We start from the raw sequence: 17,325 nt of genomic DNA, 5'->3' as shown, positions 1-17,325 counted from the left end.
GTCAAATTGTCCCTGTTTGCAGACGACACGATTGGATATTTAGAAAACCCCATCATGTCAGTCCAAAATCTCCTTAAGCTGATAAAAGCAAATTCAGCAAAGTCTCAGGAAACAAAATCAATGTGCAAAAATCACAAGCATTTTTATACACCAGTAACAGACAAACAGAGAGCCAAACCATGAATGAACTTCCATTCACAACTGCTTCAAAGAGAATAAAATACCTACGAATCCAACTTACAAGGGATGTAAAGGACCTCTTCAAGGAGAACTACAAACCACTGCTCAGTGAAATGAAAGAGGACACAAACAAATGGAAGAACATACCATGCTCATGGATAGGAAGAATCAATATTGTGAAAATGGCCATAGTGCCCAAGGTAATTTATAGATTCAATGCCATCCCCATCAAGCTACCAATGACTTTCTTCACATAATTGGAAAAAACTGCTTTAAAGTTCATATGGAAACAAAAAAGAACCCGCATTACCAAGACAATCCTAAGTCAAAAGAACAAAGCTGGAGGCATCACGCTACCTGACTTCAAACTATATTACAAGGCTACAGTAACCAAAACAGCATGGTACTGGTACCAAAACAGAGATATAGACCAATGGAACAGAACAGAGCCCTCAGAAATAATACCACACATCTACAGCCATCTGATCTTTGACAAACCTGACAAAAACAAGAAATGGGGTAAGGATTCCCTATTTAATAAATGGTGCTGGGAAAATTGGCTAGCCAGAAGTAGAAAGCTGAAACTGGATCCTTTCCTTACTCCTTATACGAAGATTAATTCAAGATGGATTAGAGACTTAAATGTCAGACCTAATACCACAAAAACCCTAGAAGAAAACCTAGGTAATACCATTCAGGACACAGGCATGGGCAAGGACTTCATGTCTAAAACACCAAAAGCAACGGCAACAAAAGCCAAAATTGACAAATGGGATCTAATTAAACTAAAGAGCTTCTGCACAGCAAAAGAAACTACCATCAGAGTGAACAGGCAACCTACAGAATGGGAGAAAATTTTTGCAATCTACTCATCTGACAAAGGGCTAATATCCAGAACCTGCAAAGAACTCAAACAAATTTACAAGAAAAAACAAACAACCCCATCAAAAAGTGGGCAAAGGATGTGAACAGACGTTTCTCAAAAGAGGACATGCATGCAGCCAACAGACACATGAAAAAATGCTTGTCATCACTGGCCATCAGAGAAATGCAAATCAAAACCACAATGAGATACCATCTCACGCCAGTTAGAATGGCAGTCATTAAAAAGTCAGGAAACAACAGGTGCTGGAGAGGATGTGGAGAAATAGGAACACTTTTACATTGTTGGTGGGATTGTAAACTAGTTCAACCATTGTGGAAAACAGTATGGCGATTGCTCAAGGATCTGGAACTATAAATACCATATGTCCCAGCCATCCCATTACTGGGTATATACCCAAAGGATTATAAATCATGCTGCTATAAAGACACATGCACACATACGTTTATTGCGGCACTATTCACAATAGCAAAGACTTGGAATCAACCCAAATGTCCATCAGTGACAGACTGGATTAAGAAAATGTGGCACATATACACCATGGAATACTATGCAGCCATAAAAAAGGATGAGTTTATGTCCTTTGTAGGGACATGGATGCAGCTGGAAACCATCATTCTCAGCAAACTATTGCAAGAACAGAAAACCAAACACCGCATGTTCTCACTCATAGGTGGGAATTGAACAATGAGATCACTTGGACTCGGGAAGGAGAACATCACACACTGGGGCCTGTTATGCAGAGGGGGGAGCGCGGAGGGATGGCATTGGGAGTCATATCTGAAGTAAATGACGAGTTGATGGGTGCAACACACCAACATGGCACAAGCATACATATGTAACAAACCTGCACGTTGTGCACATGTACCCTAGAACTTAAAGTATAATAAAAAAAAAAAAAAAATTACCAAACAGAAATTAGAAGAGCCGAGGAATACTACCGCTGAATTGAAAAAATTCAATAGAGGGATTTCATAGCAAAATAGATCAAGCAGAAGAAAGGATCAGCGAGAACTTGCACAATCTGAGGAGCAAAAAGAAAAAAAAAATAAAAAGAGTGAGGATAGGTTAAGAGACTATGGGGACACTATCAAGTGTAAGAACTTGCAGATTATTGGTGTAGTGTACCCAAAGGAGAAGAGACAGAGAAAGGGAAAGAAAACATATTCAAAGAAATAATGGAAGAAAACTTCCTAAGCCTGGGAAAACAAATAGAAATACAGATCCAGTAAGTCCAAAGGATACCAAATAAACTAATCCAAAGAAACCCACACTGAGACACATCATAATCAAAAGTTGAACACAATATATATTAAAATAACTTTAAACGTATAATTGGATTATTTGTGACTAAAAGGGTAAATGCTTAAGGGGGTGGATACCCCATTCTCCATGATGTGCTTATTTTACATTTCATGCCTGTATCAAAACATCTCATATACCCCATAAATATATATATCTACTATGTACTCACAAAAATTAAAAATAAAATAAAAGTTAAAGACAAAAACAGAGTGCTGAAAGCAGCAAAGGGAAAGTGATTGTTACATACAAGGGACCCTCCTCCAGATTATCAGGGGACTTTTTTTAGCACAAATCTTGCAGACCAGAAGGAAGTAGAATGATATTCAAAATACTGGAAAAAAGTTTCAAAAATACACTACTCAGCAATCTTATCTTTCAAAAATGACAGGGTGATAAAGACTTTCTAAGACAAACAAAAGCTAAGAGTTTCTCACAATTAGAACTGCCTTACAAGAAATGCTAATAGGAGTTCTCCCAGGTGAAGGAAGAGGATGTTAATTAGTAACATGAAAAAAATATGAAAGTATGAAACTCATTGGTAAAGATAAGTCCATTGTAAAATTCAAAACCCTCTAATACTGTAATAATGGTGGGTAAACAATTATATCTCTAGTACAAAAATTAAAAGGCAAAACTATTAAAAATAATGAAAGCCACAATAATTTGTTAAAGATAAAAACTATTTTTAAAAATACAATTTATGATATCAAAAGCATAAAAGTTGGCAGAAGGCAAAGTAAAAGTGTATACAATCAAATTTATATTTTATCAGCTTAAAATACGCCATTATAAGATGTTTTATAAAATCCTCAGGGTAACCACAAAGCAAAAGTCTCTAATAGATACACAAAGCCAAAAGAAAGGATGCAAAGCATACCATTATAAAAGTCCTCAAATCACAAGGGAATAAAGTAATAGATGATGAAAGGAACAAAGAACCTACAAAACAATGAACAAAATGGTACTAGTAAGTTGTTATCTATCAGTAATTACTTTGAATGGAAATAGATTAAATTCTCCAATAAAAAGGCATAGAGTGGCTGAATGGATTAAAAAAAATAAGACCCAAGTATATGCTGCCCACAAGAAACTCACTTCACCTTAAAAGAATATTCATAAATTGAAAATGAAGGAATGGAAAAAGATATTCCAAATAAATGGGAACAAAAAGAGAGAGAGTGATAGCTATACTTATTTCAGACAAAATGAACTTTAGGTTAAAAATTGGAAAAAGAGACAAAGAAGGTCATTATATAGTGATGAAGGTGTAAATTCATCAAGAGGATATAACAATTATATATGCACCCAACATCAGAGCACCTAAAAATATATATATATATATATAAAGCAAACATTAAGAGATCTAAAGGGAAATATAGATGGCAACACAGTAATAGTAAGAGATGTCAATACCACACTTTCAACATCAAACAGGTAATCCAAAAAGAAAATCAATATGGAAACACTGGACTTGAACTACGCTTTAGACCAAATGGACTGAAAAGACATATACAAAACACTTCATCCAACCGCAACAGAATATACATTCTTACTAAGTGTGCATGGAACACTGATCTTATGGGTCATATTCTAGGCTAGATCATATATTAGGCCAAAAAATGTGTCTTGACAAAAGATACTTCATGTATCTTTTCTGACTAAAATAGTATGAAACTAACAATCAATAACAGGAAGAATAACAGAAATGTAACAAATAAGTGGAAATTAAACAATATGCTCCTGAACAACTATTGGGTCAAAGAAGCATTTAAAAGAGAAATTTAAAAATACCTTGAGGCCCAACACAGTGGCTCATGCCTGTAATCCTAGCACTTTGGGAGGCCGAGGCAGGCGGATAGCTTGAGCTCAGGAGTTCAAGACCAGCCTGGGCAACGTGGTGAAACCCCATGTCTACAAAAAATACAAAAACAGCTGAATGTGGTGTGCATCTGTGGTCCCAGCTACTTGGGAGGCTGAGGTGGGAGGATTGCTTGAGACCAGGGAGTGGAGTTGTAGTGAGCTGAGACTGCGCCACTGCACTCCAGCCTAGATGACAGAGTGAGACTCCATCTCAAAAATAATGATAATAAAGAAATAAAAGTATATCTTGAGACACATAAAAATGGAAACACAATATACCAAAACTTAAGGGATGCAGCAAAAGCAGTTCTAAGAGGAAAGTTTGTAACAATGAATACCTACATCAAAAAAGAAAAAAGATCTCAAATAAATAACCATGTTACACTTCAAGGAACTTAAAAACAAAACAAAACAAAACAAAAACCCTAAGCCCAAAGTTAGCAGAAGGAAGAAAATAACAAACATGGAGAAGAAATAAATGAAATAGAGACTAGAAAAACAGTAGAAAAAATTTAGGAAAGCTAAACAAAATTGACAAACCCTTACTTAGGCTAAGAAAAAAATACATAAGACTCAAATAAATAAAATCAGAAATAAAAGAGGAAATCTTAAAACTGGTAACACAGAATACAATGGATCTTAAGAGGCTACTATGAACAATTAGACATGAACAAATTGAACAATCTAGAAGAAATGAATAAATTCCTAGAAACATATAACCTCCCAAGACTGTATCACAAAGAAATTTGAAATCCAAACAGACCAATAATGAGTAAAGAGATTGAACCAGTAATTTAAAATCTATCATCAAAGAAAAGTCCAGAACCAGATGGTTTCACAACTGAATTCTACCAAACATTTAAGGAATTAAGTTTCAGTTATTTCTCAAACTCTTGCAAGAAAACAGAACAGGAGGGAATATTTTCAAACCCTTTACTATAAAGCCAGCGTTATCCTGATACTAAAACTGGAGAAGGACATTACAAAAAAAGAAAACTACAGGCCAATATCACTGATGAACTTAGATGCAAAAATACTCAACAAAATACTAGCAAACCATATTTCATAATATATTAAAAAGATATTTTACTATGATCAAGTAGAATTTATCCCTGGAATGCAACAATGATTTAAAGTAGGCAAATCAATAAATGTGATTCCCTGTATTAACAGAATCAAGGACAAAAACCATATGATCATCTCAACATATGCTGGAAAAAAATTAGAGAATTAAAAAATATTCCTCAACACAATAAAAGCCATATATGACAAACTCACAGCTAACATCATACTCAACAGTGAAAAAGTAAAAGGCTTTTTCTTTGTGATAAGGAAAAAGACAAAGATGGCCACTCTCAACACTTCTGTTCTACATAGTACTGGAAAATGCTAGTCAGAGCAATTATGAAAAAGAAAGAAAAGGCATCTCAACAGGAAAGGATGAAGTGAAAGTATCTCTATTTGCAGATGAAATGATCTTACATATAGAAAATCCTAAAAACTCCACCAAAAAAACTGTTAGAACTGATAAATGAATTCAGTGAAGTGGCAGGATACAAAATCAACTTACAAAAATCAGTAGTGTTTCTATATACTAATAATGAACTATCTAAAAAAGAAATTAAGAAAATAATTCTATTTACAATAGCATGAAAAATGTGAAATACTTAGGAGTAAATTTAGACAAGGAAGTGAAGGATGTTCATAGTGAAAACTATAGAACATTGAAGAAAAAAATTGACGATGGCACAAATAAATGGAAAGATATTCTGTGTTCATGGATTGTAAAAGTATTGTCAAAATGTTCATACTACCCAACGTGATTTACAGATTTGATGCAATCCTCACTAAAATTCCCATGTCATTCTTCACAGAAATAGAAAAAAAAAAAAAATTCTAAAATTTGTATGAAACCACAAAAGACTATCCAAAGAAATCTTGACCAAAAAGAACAAAGTTGGAGTAATCACTCTACACGATTTCAAAATATAGCACAAAACTGTAGTAATCAAAATGGCATGGTACTGGCATAAAAACAGGCACATCAGCCAACAGATTAGTATAGAGAGACTATTTACAGAAATGAAATCACACACCACCAGTCTTTTACTTTTCAACAAAAGTGCCAAGAACACACCATGAGGAAAGGACAGTCTCTTCAACAAATGGTGTAGGGAAACCTGGATATCCACATGCAGAAAAATGAAATTAGGCTCTTATCTCACCTCTTATACAAGAATCAACTCAAAATAGATTTTTTAAAAAACATAAATTTAAGACCTGAAACTGTAAAACTACTAGAAGAAAGCATGGAGGGAAAGTTCCTTGACACCGGTCTGAGCAGTGATTTCTTGGATATAATCCCAAAAATATAGGCAATGAAAGTAAAAATAGACAAATTGTATTCATCAAATTAAAAGCTTCTGCACAGCAAAGGTAACAATTAATACAGTGAAGAGAAAAATCACAGATTACAAGCAAATATTTGCAAATTACTCATTGAATAGGGGTTAACATCCAAAATATGCAAGCAATTCAAACTGCTCAAGAAGAAAACAACCCTATTAAAGTAATGGACAAAGGACTTGAATAGACATTTCTCAAAAGAAGACATACAAATGGCCAATATACTCAATATCTCAAATTATAAGAGAAATGCAAATTAAAATCACAATGAAATATCACCTCACCACTGGTGGCCTGGCTATTAGCAAAAAGATGAAAGAGAAGTGTTGGTGAGGATGTGGAGAAAAGGAGAACTTTGGTAATATTGTAAGTTAGTATAGCCATTTTGGAAAACAGTATGGAAGTGAAAATTAGAATTACCATATAATCCAGCAGTCCCACACAGGGTATATGCCCAAAGGAAATGAAATCAGTATGTCAAAGAGATATTTGCACTTCCATGTTTATTGCAGCAGTATTCACAATAGCCGCAATATGTAAACAACCTAAGTGCCCATCGATGGGTAAATGGATTTTTTAAATGTGATACATATGCACGCACGCGCACACACACACACACACACACACAAATGAAATACTATTCAGCCTGTTTTAATAAATAGAAAATTCTATCGTTTGTGACAACATGGATACACCTACAACATGTTAAATGAAATAAGGCAAGCAAAAAGAGACAAATATCATAGATTTCACTTATATGTGAAATCTAAAAAAGTCAAACTTATAGAAGCAGGGAGTAGAATGGTGGTCCCTGCTTCAGACTAGAGTGGGGGTGAACCAGAAAGGAGAGAAATTGGTCAACAAGTAGAAAGTTTCAGTGAGACAGGAGAAGTTCTGATGTTCTATTGCACAGCACGGTGACTACAGTATAGTTAATAATAATGTATTGTATATTTCAAAATGGGTAAAAGAGATTTTAATGATTCTCACCACCAAAAATGATAAATATTTGAGGTGATGGGTAAACTAATTAGCCTGCTTTGATCATTCCACAATGTATACATGTATCAAAATATCACATTGTACCCCATAACTATACGCAATTGCTTTGTAAGTTAACAAGAAACTTAAGAATCAAAACCTTACTACATGCTTGATTTTCTATGGCATTTTTGAGTGTTTACAGCTTCTGAGGTGTTCCATTTTCCTCTCCAGTTTAAATATTAGATTTTCCATCCTGCTCATGTTTATCATGGTAAAATAAAATGGTCCTTATTTTTAAACTGTGAGGCCAGCTGGCTTGTAGACCACACATAGGAGAGATTGAGAGAGTGGTTCAGAAAGGAGGTAATTTAGCCAGTGTACCTTCACAGTCTTTAGTTCTGCACTTTCTCTCAGCAATCCCCGCTTTATTCACTCACCCACCATGATAGCTTTGGGCCCCAGAGCTCTTTAGTCAAGCGCTGTGAGCATGGAGAAGCCAAGAAAAGTGAGGTGCCAGGAAGATGGAACACCAGCATGGATTATAACCACAGCTCTACAAAGGCAAAGCCTATGAACAAGGCAATTATCACTCCTGCTCTGTGATAGGTTTACGTGTGCATAATTCCCACTAGTTTAATGCTTTTATTTGAAAAGCAATCAAAGGTAATCTGAAATCAGTCATCTAAGATAAAGAAAATATTGCCCCTCTAAGCCAAATTTACCAATATCCACATGCATCATTAATAAGATGAAGAAAATTTCAGCAAATTAAAAGCCTTACTGGGACCATTTGTTCAAGGAAATTGATCTGCTTCTTGAAGCACCAGTCACTAAACGAATCCTAAGTGTCTTTTGCAGCTTAATCAGTCTTAAAATAGGATTGTTGGCAAATGTATAAGGATTGAAGTGTGCCCTGACTAAACAAATGCAAACAGACAAAGAAACTCTCTTCAGTGCTGGGGCTGGAAAACCTATGCTGATGCTACCTTTATGCATCAACATTCCCTACTTCCATATGGTTACTTTAAATGAAACTATAAGACTGAGTATCTCCAAATTCAGTTACCTTAGCAATGAATATTATCTAAACCCCAATGAGAAAAGGCTTTTAAATCAATCTTACTAATTTACTTTTAACCAATTCACTGCTTTAATTTTATCCTTTGCCAATCAATATCCATGATGGAGTCCCAGAACTACAAGGACAACTCAGGAGAGTATCTGGCTTTGTATTGGGTAAGTGATTAAATCATCAAGTGCACATGATGAGTTATTTTCTTTTTGAACAACTCTGAAGACTTGACAAACTTTTTAGGTGGTAAGCTTCTAAAGGGGAAAGAACCTGTGTGCAAACAGATTCTTCTGAATAGTGTGTGGTAGATTACAGTCATCTAAACCAGGGGTCAGCAAACCGTAACCATGAGGCCAAATCCTAGCTCATCACCTGTTTTTGTAAGACCTGAGAGCTAAGAATGCTTTTACATTTTTAAATAGTTAGAAACACATCAAAAGATTTCATGACACATGAAATTTAAATGAAACTCAAATTTCAGTGTCCATAAATAAAGTTTTATTGGAATGCAGCCACGCCCATCCATTTACATTTTGTATGTGGTTGCTTTCATATTACAATGACAGAGTTGAGTAAATGCAATAGAGCTCACATGCCCTGCAAAGCCAAAAATATGTACTATCTGACCCTTTACAAAAAAAAAAATGTTTGCTGGGCTCTGATCTAGACAAGTGTAATCATAATAGCAATTAATATCAATTATAATAGTAAATATAATTCTCTTTTCAATTATTCATTCCCATCTTAAAGTTTTACTTCCTTCATTTGTGATTCTAAAAGGAACTCATATAAAAATGTTAAATCAAAATAAGTAAAATCCAGCAAGAGAATAATCTGTAGCCAGTTACTATGAAGGTGAATTCCATTTTAGCTTTGAAGGAATGAGTCAGGTGTTGAGATTTCTAAAAGTTTACTCCCCTAGGGACATTTTCTTTGTGGCAAACTTAGTTTAGGAGTTGGGCCTGTCAACTGCAATCACATTCATGATTACTATAAATAGATATGAGGGAGGTTTAGTTTCTCTGAAGATCAACTCTACATACTCTTAGTGTACAAAGATAAATGTGAGCAGTACACTAACTTTAAACACGGCTAGTGAAGTCATCTGCCCACAGCAACCCCCAGAGAAATTTATTTCTATGAGGAAGAGAGAAATTATGTACACATTAGCCTCCCATTAGAAATGACTATGTGCCACAAGAAGTAGTTCTATTGACAGACATCAAATGACAGTTGGCCAGATAGGTCTTGAAGAAGCAGTCAATCATGACCCACCTGGGGACCTGGAGACCCCAGATGCTAAAAAGTGGACCCAAGCAATTCTTCTACTTAATCCAATTTAAACCACCTTTGTTCTTTGGGAAGAAAATAAGGACAGACATCTACACAAAAATACTAAGAAATATTTTTAATCCTAGAAAGGATGTGATTACTAGTAACCAAAGAGGGGAAAAGTCAATAATAATGAAATTCAGGTTTTTTAATTCAGTGAACATATATCGAAATGCTCAATGTTGTTAAATGACATAATATAATTTATCACAGAAGACATGTTCTCATCCATTGGAAAATTGATTTAAATATGTTTTGACGAGTGCTAAGAGATGTTATAGGCAACAGTTGACTTAATGAAGTAGTTAAGGCTTCAAAATTGTGCCTTTTAGAAAAATAACAAATAACTTCTTCTACCACTTAGATGGGAAAAGGAACAAGTGTTAATTAAAAGTCACAGAAACATGATCAATTTGTTTATTCCTTTCAGCATTTCACTGAGCTTTGCAAAGGCCAGGCATAAAACTAAAGGGAATTTTATAGCCAGGATTGGTCTAAATATTTTCCCCATAATATGTTTTCCATCATACTTCTTCAGTGCTTGAAATAAAATGACAAACCACTGGAATCCAAAGGAAAAAATCAGCTCCTTCCCAAAGATGGGACTGTGCTGATGAAATACATTTAATACCTAAAATTAGAAATAAAATAAATAAATTCTTCAATATCAACTACATTTTCAGAGAGTTCATTAAAATTTAAGGCATTTTTGACATGTCAGAGATTTTAGTCCAGTGACAGGAGAAGAAAGAAGCTACCTGGGAGCAAATCCCAATTATCTCTATGGCTTAGAACATACATATTGAACACAGTGGAAGATGAGGAAGAAGGTGACAGGTGACTGTGGAAGTTTTCTAACTCTGTCCAGTCTATACAGCTTTGCCAGGGCAGGGTTCCTCTGAAAGGGTTCATTTCAAATGTATTTTCATTCTTCTGTTTAAATTTTGATCAAAATGGGGAAATGCTCATCAGCACTCTGTTGGCGGGATAAAAATGAGGAATGCCAACATAATGTCTTCTTTATAAGAACATTCAAGAAATTAAATGCAAAAAAAGGGTTTATGCAAAGTGACACCCTCCCTGAATCCTACAGCAAACAATGACAACCTCACCTATACTCATATTTGCAACAGCAGTGATATACACAAAACATTCATTCAATAATAACAGAATGGTCTAGTGTATTACCAATCAGTCAAATAAACACAATTATTCATTTTTCTCCCATTTTCCACAAAAATAAAGACACCACCTTCAGACACAAAGTTACAAGTCATACTTCGTTGAAATGCTTGGGGCAAATCATTTCCCTACATATGTGCCCTGCTTCTCTCAGCCAATCACAACTTTTTTTAAAAATCTTCCATTAAGGTCTATAAAGATTACTGGTTATTGGAAACAAATAAGAGCACCTTAGATCAGCAATGGCCAGGAAACCCCCCTCTTTCTCAGTTTTAAATCAACTAAGGTTTATACAAAATTGGTCAAATCCAACTTCATTCATACTTCTGTCAACAAATAATATCCAAGTTGTGCTAATACCAGCAGCCTACCATAGAAAATATCACAATGATCTGGATCACTTTTGAATAAGAACAATAATTCTTTCATAACTGCTTATGGAACAACCACATTCTTATTATGAATACAATTGTATGTAATTTTTCAAAACTGAATTCCTGCCTTATTGGATTACTTTTAAGTTTCTAAGAAAGTCATCATCCTCAAAGTCTTGCAGCAGAAAAATAACCATATAACCTCTGGTGCTTGACATAGAGCAAAAGTCCCACTGACATTTTCTGGAGACCATGAAATTACCCCAGTATTTCATACAGTCATCTGTACTTACAGACAAACCATCTCACTTTCTTCTTCATGATTTTGCCAGTGATTCGATTGACAAGCTTTCCTATTTACTTTAATTATACTTTGAGCACTACATAAACTGTTTTAAGTTATTTGACTTCTACAATACTAGCAGCTAATTTGCATTAACAGAGAATTAGGGCTTCTCGTTACCTTTCTTACTTTTTTGTTTTTTAGTTGCCTTCAAACTTTCAGTCAAGCCCTTCTTACCAGTTCCAACAAGGATGGAATTTCAAAGGCAATTATAAATCTAGATAACCCAAGCATATGCTAATTCTTCCTGAAATTTAAATCAAGAGAAGATACCCTATGGAAAAATGAAAAATTTATTGTCTTCGTTGCTCACGATTTTTTAGTAGAAAAGCTGTTTTAAGGTCAGGAAAATAAATAATGGGAAAAATACACCTTAAAAAATTTTAATTTTCCCCAAAATATAAACAAAGAAAAAACATAAATTGCATCATAATGCATATGCTCACATGTGCCCTCCAAATCACACTTGTTATGTAGACATTGTAAAGAATAAAAGTTACCCATTAATTATATGGCATGCATCAGCAGTGCATTGGTGGGCTTAAACTTGGTTTTCAGTTACGTGTATATACAGATAAATCTCTTCCTGAGTTGAGCTTCATCTTCAGTTGAGACCCAAATCATTTGCTTTCTTTTATTTGGCAAGGTACTTGACCATGTGATAAGGCAATCAAATGTTTCAATCTCCTTCCCTTTTCAGCGGCATGGCCCTCCTCTGTGAGATCACCAATGTGACAGGTATGAGGACAGACCCTAAAATATGGTCCTGTAAAACTAGAGCAGGTTTCTTTGTTCATTAGTCTCAAGGCTACAGCACTGTCTCTTCATATATTTGGGGATCTTGAGGTTTTCAGTTGAACAGATTCAAAATGGTCTTCTTTTTCCTAAGAAAAAATATTAAAGACAAAATCAACTCACTGAAATTCTTGTAAGATTTTAGGATCTTACATGTCCTGAAGGAAAGTTCCAGAAATCATTTTAATCTATCTAGCTGCCACTTGTGATTAGGATTTTACAGTTAAAATTGGGTGACAGATACAAAACAAGTAGCATGCCTACCCTGAAGGGCACTTTTGATGGCCAAGAGATAAGACAGACAAATTCAAAATAGAAGCAAACCCTTGATTGCAACAGATACCAAAAGATGTAGCTGTGCTCCCTGCAAAGAAACCACTGAGACCCTTCCTGAGGGCATACCTGACCTGAGTGCTGAAATCAGTGACCTAGCCATGCTAATTGTGGGCAAAACAGAATTGACAAACTAAATGTTTTCAAGATAGTATAGGCTGAATAATAAGAAAAAGGACAGCAGAAATAAATAAGGAGAATGCCAATAAGACATTAGATCAGTTGAGTTCACTAATATGTTTTAGGAAATTTTTTTAGCTGGATGTCTATCAAAGATATTAAACAAGTCATCTTTGATAATAGGTCAAAAATTTCACTCAAATGTATCATTGCTGGCATTACATAAAACATTCAAAATATAGACTATTAAAATAAATTTGTTTTCTTTAATGTGGAGAGGAGAAAGAGAAGGTGGGATTTCTTCCAACCTTTTATTGTATTTTTGAGACAGGGTCTCTCTCTATGTTGCCTAAGCTGGAGTACAGTGGTGCAATCTCAGCTTACTGCCACGTCTGCCTCCCAGGCTCAAGCAAGCATGGCTTTTTTTTTCTTTCTTTTTTTTTTTTTTTTTTGAGTTGGAGTTTCATTCTTGTTGCCCAGGCTGGAGTACAATGGCATGATCTTGGCTCACTGTAACCTCTGCCTCCCAGGTTCAATCAATTATCCTGCCTCAGCCTCCTGAGTAGCTGGGATTATAGGCGCCAGCCACCACGCCCGGCTAATTTTTTGTATTTTTAGTAGAGACGGGGTTTCACTATGTTGGCCAGGCTGGTCTCGAACTCCTGTCCTCGTGATCTACCGCCTTGGCCTCCCAAAGTGCTGGGATTACAGGCATGAGCCACTGTGCCCGACCACCTGACAAATTTTTATATTTCTTTGTAGAGACGACGTTTTGCCATGTTGCCCAGGCTTCTTCCAACCTATTAATTGTTAGAGAAAGCTTTCTGAAGGCTGCTGGAATGGGATAGGGAGACTATGCTAATAAAGAGTAAAAATGAAGAGAACTACGATTATTTTTTAAATAAATGAAATAAGAGGCCAATCAGTCTCATATGCAAATAGATGTATGTCCAAAGTAGAATAGTGACATGAGAAGATAATAGGAAGTCGACAAGCTGTCAGGAAGGATAAGTTTGCTTTTGTGTTTGCTTTCATTTGGGTGGATAAATCCAAGAGCTTTAGGGCTACAGGGACAGGGTTACAGAAAAACGTCATAGTATACACACCAACATATCACTTTTTCCCTGCCTCTGCTGAGCTGACAAGCCTCTAGAAGAGCAGACTGTGGATCTGCTTGGTTCTCCTGCTGACTGGCTCTGCAAGAACTGGCCTGAGGTCTCACGTTTAACAGCCTTAACAATTTTTTAGAATAACGATTAGCAGTTGAAATATTTATTAAGCACCATCTCTGTTGCAGGACCATGACTAGACCTTAGGGATACAAAAATGAGTACAGCAAAATGTCTTCCCTCAAGGAGCTCATAGGATATTAAAGGAAAGAGCTCTAGGGTATCAGCTATAAACTCAAAAGAAAACATGAAATTTCTGCAGCCTTAGCTTGAGAAAATTTGATTCAACTTCGTGTTGTGGGGAGGGAAGGGAGAGACCTGTTGGTTATCTTCGAGGTAATATTGAATGTAAAACACTGAAAACCCTTTATAAAATCATGTTGAGATAATAGGGCTTTAATAGCCATGTCCTCTGCATTCGCATGGAATTGTGCTCCTATTGCACAATTGGTAGGATATCTACACATATGGGTGTGTATATAATTAGGTAGGTAGTGACACTAACTGGGACTTCCTAATGGCAGGAACTGTATATCTCATTCATTTTTTAATTCCCAAGATATGACCCAAGTCTTACCACTTGGTAGGTTGTCAATCAATGATTATAAAAATCTATTGAAATACCACATTGGAGAAGGAAAAACACTGGATTGGAACTTGGGAGACATGGCTTCTAATTCCTATCTGACTCCCCCCCGGACAAGTAAGTGAACCTCTGTAGGTCTCAGTTTACTCATGTATTAGATGAAGGTTCCAAACAGGATTATCTTTTTCAGCTCTAAACCCAAGAATCTACTCCAAAGCCAACTTCCCCCAGAAGGTTTTCCTCACCTTGTCACTATCTACCCTACTGCACTCCCTTCTCCCCTGTGCTGCAAGAGATCTTACTTTTGTTCTTGACATACTGGATGATCGTGTGAGAGGTAGGGGTGTGTGTGTGTGTGTGTGTGAGAGAGAGATATGTGTCCTCCCCTAACATTCTAGATGGTGTCTGAGTTGAGAAATTGTGTCTAATTTGACATAACCCCCAAACTTGGCAAAGTGTCTTACAATGTCCCATAAATAGTAGTGAAATATATAAAAGAAACACATAAAAATTGATTTAGTTTTAATTGCTGAGAAAAGTCAAGAAAAATAAATCTATACATAAACCCAAGAATTGCAGTGCAGTGCTAGGGAAATATCAAATAAGGTATGGCCTTTAGAACATGAATGAGTATATCTAAGATAAAGCAAACCCTACATGACATAATAGTTAATGAACATAAACATGTTTTGCTCTCCGAAATCATGCATAACAAACTTCTTAAAAATAGACACACAATAAGATATGTGCAATGATATTTATAGCAGCTTAATTCATTGTGAAACACTGGAAATAGCACAGGCATCAATCAACAGACTGGATAAACAAATTTTGGTATATCTACACAATCGAATACTACTCTGGAATAAAAAGAATCTACTTCTGTTAACACGAGGTGAATGAATCTCAAAAACATCTTTCTGAGTAAAATAAAATGTACACAAAATATTACAGATACTGTGTGATTACACTTACATGAAGTTCTGTAACAGATAACACTAACCTATGGTTTAAAAACATCATTACAGTAGTTTCCTTTGGGAGATGAGGGATTGACTGTATGCAAAAAGACATATTACTCTCAGGGGTGAACTAGTGTTCTATAGCTTGATAGAAATTGGGGGTTATAGATGTATATTCATTTCTCAAAATTCATTAAATTGTATATTTGTAATGTGTGCATTTCACTTAAAGTATTGAATTATTATCAACAATATGTTCCCTGAAGTGTTTTGGGGTGAAGTGTATTGAAGTCTGCAATTACTTTGAAACCAAACAACAGAAAAGAATATGGGTTGATGAAAGGATGGAGGGGCAGATACGTAATAATATAAATATAATAAAATTTGGGTAGTGGGTATATGACTATACCACTGTATGATTCTTTCAACTTTTCTGTACTATTTCAAAATTTCATTTTTAAAGTAAAAAAATCATTATGCTAACTAAAATTGCTATTCAAAACAAAATACACTACGCTGAATCTTCTCAGGGAAGAAAACTTTTTTATACTCTAATTGGGGAGGTGACTGCTGGTTGAGTACTGACTGGGAAATGGGTTAAAGAATTCACAGGTCAGCTGCCTCAACAGTGCCCTGGATGCTTCCTCATTCACCAGGCAATCAGCCTTAGGTGTGCCCCATGGTAAGAACTACAGTTGACCTTTGAACACCGCAAGTTTGAACTGCACAGGCCTACTTATCGGCAGATTTTACAAAACTGAACGTAGACTGAAAATACAGTATTTGTAGGAGGTGAAAGCCACCTAAATAGAGAGATAACTTTTCACACAGGCAGGTTCTGCAGAGCTGACTGCAGGATTTAAGTATGCTTGAATTTTGGTATACTCAGGGGCCCTGGAACCAATCCTGGATGACCGTACAACTAAAATTCATCCTGGTAGGCAAAGGAGGTTTCACCCTCTTTTAGACAAAAATTACAGAGATATGCATCTACAAGGAGTACTAAAAGGGAAAAATGGAAATCACTTATGGGAAGAAACCTGAGAGATTATGAAAATTTTGACTGACTCACTTTAAAGATGATTTGGCAGGACTCAATGACTGTTCAGTAAGCAATTCAGAATGACAAGTAGCGGGGTCATTTTTGGGCTCAACACCTCTTGCAATCTATCATGCCAATTTTAGATCTATTCATAGATGACAGTAAAAAGGTCTCAGAGATTTTGAAGTGGGTCCTGACTGCAATACAGAGAGTTTTCCCTGAGACTAATTCCCATAGGAAAACTTAGTGAAACATTGGCTCATATTTGGACTCTTATTGTCACAGATTGGGTTTATAACGCAGAAGAAGTTCACTAGAGAATGAGAAACTGGCCCAAAGGACTCTACATAAATTAGTATGGTCAGGTCTACCTTGAAATTTCCCCTACTTTTATGTT

The 17,325-nt window shown here is 35.6% G+C and overlaps 1 protein-coding gene across 5 annotated transcripts in view; it reads right to left on the bottom strand.

Moving 5' to 3' along the window:
• Positions 1-9,165: 9,165 nt before the first annotated feature.
• Positions 9,166-17,325, bottom strand: part of KIAA1324L (KIAA1324 like) — a 186,047-nt gene continuing 177,887 nt past the window's right edge. For 3 of the 5 annotated variants that reach the window (XM_023226622.2, XM_023226623.3, XM_023226624.3), the window contains one exon: positions 10,084-12,805. In XM_023226622.2, the coding sequence (XP_023082390.1) occupies positions 12,746-12,805 (60 nt within the window). In that variant the 3' untranslated portion in view covers positions 10,084-12,745. Of the gene's footprint in view, positions 12,806-17,325 lie in introns of all 5 variants that reach the window. The other 2 variants (XM_023226621.3, XM_023226625.2) reach the window with 1 other exon arrangement.

The sequence above is a fragment of the Piliocolobus tephrosceles genome, chromosome 8 (assembly GCF_002776525.5).
Source record: "Piliocolobus tephrosceles isolate RC106 chromosome 8, ASM277652v3, whole genome shotgun sequence".
Classification (NCBI taxonomy): Eukaryota; Metazoa; Chordata; class Mammalia; order Primates; family Cercopithecidae; genus Piliocolobus; species Piliocolobus tephrosceles.
The sequence above is the reverse complement of the archived record's forward strand: the minus strand, read 5'-3'. Positions and strand labels throughout refer to the sequence as shown.